The 5,724-nt window shown below is 42.9% G+C and overlaps 1 protein-coding gene across 1 annotated transcript; it reads right to left on the bottom strand.

The window, feature by feature from the left end:
- Positions 1-1,366: 1,366 nt before the first annotated feature.
- On the bottom strand, positions 1,367-4,411 carry LOC138879893 (uncharacterized). The gene is made up of 3 exons (XM_070159536.1): positions 4,104-4,411; positions 2,991-3,498; positions 1,367-1,576 (listed from the first exon to the last, which is right to left on the bottom strand). Exons 1-3 carry the CDS (start codon positions 4,409-4,411, stop codon positions 1,367-1,369), a joined length of 1,026 nt encoding a protein of 341 aa, XP_070015637.1.
- Between the last annotated feature and the right edge of the window lie 1,313 nt (positions 4,412-5,724).

Below are 5,724 nucleotides of genomic sequence, written 5' to 3'. Positions count from 1 at the left end.
AGTTTCTTCTCTTGGGGGAAATGAAAATTTTATTATGATATGACCAAACCCATAAGGCTGCCTACGTATCCCCTCTTAAACGGGAATCGGTTCAAGTGTAGTTCAATGAGGAAACATAAAGTATCTAAGCATAGTATCTCTTGACTGCGTAAATTGATCAGTTTTGGCCAGATTTTTCCGTCCATTTCTGCAAGTGTGAGTGCTCCTTCTGTTAGTACTCTGTGAACCATATATGGACCTTGCCAATTGGGAGAGAATTTCCCTTTGGCCTCATCTTGATATGGGAAGATTTTCTTTAATACCAGATACCCTGGTTCGAACTATCTTGGTTTGACCCTTTTGTTGAAAGCTCTGGACATTCTGTTCTGATAAAGTTGGCCGTGACACACTGCATTCATACTCTTTCCATCGATAAGGTCCAATTGTTCATAGAGACTCCTTATCCACTCTGCATCGCTGAGTTCAGCTTCCTGTATGACTCTTAAAGAAGGAATCTCTACCTCGGTACTGTAAACCAACATGTAGGGATTTTCCCCTGTTGATGTGCGAATTGTAGTGCGGTACCCCAACAGAGCAAAGGGTAGCTTTTCGTGCCACTGCTTGTGATTCTCTACCATTTTCTTTAATATCTTTTTAATGTTTTTGTTGGCGGCTTCTACGGCTCCATTCATCTGTGGTATGTAAGCTGTAGAATTCTTGTGCTTGATTTTGAAAGTTTCACACATGGATTTCATCAAATCACTGTTGAGATTGGCGGCATTATCAGTGATAAATCCCGAATCGGCAAACAATATGATCCTTGACAAAATCTGCGATGACTTTTTTTATTGCAGCTTTGTAAGATGCAGCCTCTACCCATTTGTGAAGTAATCAATGGCTATCAGAATGAACCTGTGTCCGTTTGAGGAAGTGGGCTCAATCGGACCAATAACTTCCATTCCTCAAGCGGCGAATGGCCAAGGTGGGCTTGTTACATTGAGCTCATTTGGCGGCACTTTTATCATATCGGCGTGTACTTGACATTAAAAGCATTTGTGGACATACTGAATGCAATCCGTATCCATGGTCATCGAAAAGTAACCTACCGTGAGTATCTTTTTAGCCAAGACGAAACCATTCATGTGTGGGCAACAGGTCCCAGTATGCATATCCTTAAGTAGCTTAGAAGCTTCCTTTGCGTCAACACATCTTAGTAGGCCCAAATTGGGAGATCTTCTATACAAGATCCCACCACTGTGGAAGAAGTGATTTGACAATCTTTGGAGTGTGCACGCTCTGGGTATTCTCCTTTTGATAAGTATTCTTTGATGTCATGGAACCAAGGCTTTCCATCTGATTCTTCCTCGACATGAGCACAATATGACGGCTAATTGTGGATCCTCATCGGAATGGGATCAATGTAGTTCTTATCTGGATGTTGCATCATGGATGACAAGGTAGCCAATGCATTAGCAAACTCGTTATGAATTCTGGGCACATGTCGGAATTCTATCTTTGTGAACCTCTTTCTCAATCCATGCACATGGTACAGATATGGCAATGTCTTGGAATTCTTGGTGGCCCACTCTCCTTGTACCTGGTGCACAAGCAAATCTGAATCACCGATTAACAATAGCTCCTGAATGTTCATGTCGTCAACCATGTTGAGCCCTAGTATGCAGGCTTCATATTCTGCCATATTGTTGGTGCAGGGAAATCTGAGTTTAGTAGATACCGGATAATGCTGACCCGTTTCTGATATCAAAACTGCTCCAATGCCTATTCCTTTGAAATTTGCGGCCCCGCCAAAGAACATCCTCCAACCATCATATGCTTCGGTAATGTCTTCTCTTATAAATGATACTTCTTTATACGTTTCCAAGGGTTTGTATTCTCCTCCCATCGGATTTTCAGCACGGTGATCTGCCAATGCTTGTCCTTTGACCTCCTTTTGAGTTACGTAGATGATATCGAACTCACTTAGTAGTATCTGCCACTTAGCCAACTTCCCGGTCGGCATGGGTTTTTGGAATATATACTATAGAGGATCCATCCTGGATATAAGGTATGTAGTATAGGCACAGAAGTAATGCCTCAATTTTTAGGCTGTCCAGGTCAAAGCACAACAAGTGTGTTCAAGCAAAGAATACCTTGCTTCATAAGGTATGAACTTCTTACTCAAGTAATATATGGCTTGCTCCTTTCTTCCTGTCTTGTCATGTTTTCCTAAAACACATCTGAAGGCTCTATCCGACACGGATAGATAAAGTAGCAAAGGTCATCCTGGTTCTGGCAGGACCAGAACTGGCGGTGTGGACAGGTACTCCTTGATCTTGTCAAAAGCTTTCTGACACTCCTCGGTCTAACTTGTCTCGGCATCTTTCCTTAGCATCTTGAAGATGGGTTCATATATGACTGTGGACTGTGCTATGAATCAACTGATATAATTGACGTCCTAAGAAGCTCATCATGTCCTTTTTGCTCCTAGGTGGCGGTAACTCCTGAATAACTTTTACTTTAGATGGATCAAGCTCGATCCCTCGGCGACTGACAATGAATCCCAATAACTTTCCTGTGGGAACCCCGAATGCACACTTTGCAGGGTTCAATTTCAAATTGTACCTCCTTAGCCTGTCGAAGAACTTTCTCAAGTCTGCTATGTGATCTGCGACCCTCTTGGATTTGATAACGACATCGTCCACATATTCCTCTATTTCTTTGTGTATCATATCATGGAAGATGGTTGTCATGGCTCTCATGTAAGTGGCCCCAGTATTCTTCAGACCGAATGGCATCATCTTGTAACAATATACACCCTATGGGGTAATGAAAGTTGTCTTCTCTGCATCTTTTTCATCCATCCAACTCTGGTAATAACCCGCGAAGTAATCTACAAAGGATTGGAGTTCATGCTTGGCACAATTATCGATTAGGATATGTATATTTGGTAGTGGAAAATCGTCCTTGGGACTTGCTCTGTTTAAATCCCGATAGTCAACACATACTCTGACCTTCCCGTCTTTCTTTGGAACTGGCACGATGTTAGCTAACCAGGTTAGATATTCAACCACTCTGAGAACTTTGGCTTTGATCTGCTTGGTAACTTCCTCCTTAATTTTTAGGCTCATGGCTGGTTTGAACTTTCTGAGTTTCTGTTTGTCTGGCGAACACATGGGATTAATAGGCAACTTGTGAGCCACTATGGAAGTGCTCAAACCGGTCATGTCATCATATGGCCATGCGAAAATGTCCTCATATTCTTTTAGGAACCGAATGTACTCTTCCTTTTCTATTGGCGACAAGTGAATGCTGATGCGAGTCTCTTTGATGGTCTTGGTGTCTCCTAAATTTACTGCTTCGGTTTCGTCCAGATTGGACTTGGGCTTATTTTCAAAATTTTCAACCTCCCTGACAATTTCCTCGGGTATCTCGTCTTCCTCATCTAAACCACTATTCTCATGTTGCGTTACCTCATTACATGTCACAGTCACTGATTCATCAGGAAAAGTAATAATAGTGCTGTGGAAAGAAAAAGTGTAAAGATAGTAGTGAAGATTAAAAAGAAATTACAGGAAACTTTAAATGCCTTAAACGACTATAGAGGTAAATCCTACCAAGCTACCCAAGGACTCAGCGGGCTCGAGATGGTGTGGCGGTCCAGTATTGAACAGCTCCCTTCGCCACAGTCTGAATGGTGAGGCCTTCTTCCTCCTCCTCCTCAATTATGGCACCGCAGTCCATGTCCTCATCCTCTAAGAACAAATTTTTCAACCCAGCTAGTGCTTCTTCCTCTACATTTCCCCATATTGTGTCAGCCTGATGAAAAGCCTGTTCCAAACGTGGCACCGGTTGCTCAAGAGGGTAATATGGTCCACGCCATGGAGGCGACCAATCCCTGTACTCTTGCCATGTATATTGGTATCCGAGCCCAAAGGTGGTACCATGATTTTTCAGCCCTATTGGTTTGGTGATACCTTTGTGAATGATTACCTCCTAGCAGTTCCATTCAAACTTTATGGCTTGATGTAGTGTGAAAGTCACAGCTCCAGCAGCATGGATCCATGGGCGGCCCAACAAAAGATTATATAAGGCTGCTATGTCAAGCACTTGTAATTCAATCGAACCAAGTTGGCCCCATCTGCAAGCAAAGGTTGATTTCTCTAATCGTGGCCATCTGGGACCTATCAAAAGCCTTCACATTCATGTTTCCTGTCCGTATTTCATGGAAACCTTTGTCTAACCCTTTTAGGGTGTCCAATGGACAAATATTTAGGCTCAAACCTCCATCAACCAAGACCCTGGAAATGAAATTGTCTTCAAATTGCACTATGATATGCTTCGCTTGATTGTGATTCAAACCTTCGTGCGGTAACTCATCTTCGTGGAAGATAATCTTATGGCTCTCCAACATTTTACTGGCCATATTGGCCATTTCTCCACCAGTAATGTTATTGGGTACATAAGCCTCGCTTAGTACTTTCATCAAGGCGTTTTTGTGTGCCTCTGAATTCTGCAATAGTGATAGGATAGATATCTGCGCAGGGGCTTTGTTCAGAAGGTCAACAACAGAGTATTACTTTGCCTGCACTTTCCTCTACATGTCATCTGGCCCAGTTTTAATGATAGGCTGCGTAGTAGTGGTCTCCTTACTTGAACCTCCTAGGTGTTCAGGTGTGTAGACTCTTCTAGTTCTAGTCATTCCTTGTGCGACATCAAATTCCTCTATCTTAGTCTTCCCTTTTTGCCGAGCCTCGGAAACATAATCCCAGGGTATTGCTTTTGAGTTGAATGGGGGTGTGGTTGACACTGTTATAGTAAAAGGCGTGACCACTTCTACTTCAAATGGAGCGGAGGTGGCTGCGGGCGGAGCTACTTCTACCTCGAATGGAACTGATGCAGTTACTTTAACCTTGATTGGTGACTGAGTCTGTACCACAATAGGAGTAAGTGTGACTGCAACTTTAAAGTCATCGCCTTCTCGAATAAGCCCAATCGACCCCCCAGGGTCTTATTCTTCATTTGTTTCTATCACATGCACACCATCACCTTTATGATCATAGAGGGGATTTTGTGGACATTAGGCGCGACTTCCTTTGCTTGTATGACCTTATTGTCAATGAGTGTCTGGATCTTATCCTTCAATGTTCGGCACTCAGTAGTGGTGTGCCCTTTCATACAAGAATGGTATGCACAGGTTTTGTTCGGATTGACCTATTAGGATGGATTTTCTAATGCCACAGTAGGAACATGAGTGACGTAGCCTGCGGCTTTTAACCTTTCATACAGTTGGTCGATGGGCTCAGTAATGGTGGTATATTGTCTGGGTGGCTTGCCGTCGAAGTTGGGTCTTGGTCTTGGATAATTTTGGCGAGCTGGTGTTGATTGGAATTATAGGTATGATGGATAGTGGTTGGTTGGGAATATCTGGGAGTTGAAGGCTGATATGTAGGTGGTGATGCTTGGTACTTGGGTGGAGGTGTTTGATAGGTTAGTGGAGATTTTGTTCCCTGGTCCACCATTAATACCCCAACATCCCTCTTTTTCGATATGCTACCTGATTGTAGTGCCTTATTTGTGGCTTGTAGTGCCTCAAAGTTCGTTACCATCCCGCTCTTGATTCCTTCTTCAATCCTTTCTTCAAGTTTTATGATGTCAGAGAACTTGTGATTTTCGATAACCATCAACCTCTCATAATATTGTGGATCATGTGCCCTGGCGAAGAATTTATTCATATGTTCTTCGTCC

The sequence above is a fragment of the Nicotiana sylvestris genome, chromosome 10 (assembly GCF_000393655.2).
Source record: "Nicotiana sylvestris chromosome 10, ASM39365v2, whole genome shotgun sequence".
Classification (NCBI taxonomy): Eukaryota; Viridiplantae; Streptophyta; class Magnoliopsida; order Solanales; family Solanaceae; genus Nicotiana; species Nicotiana sylvestris.
The sequence above is the reverse complement of the archived record's forward strand: the minus strand, read 5'-3'. Positions and strand labels throughout refer to the sequence as shown.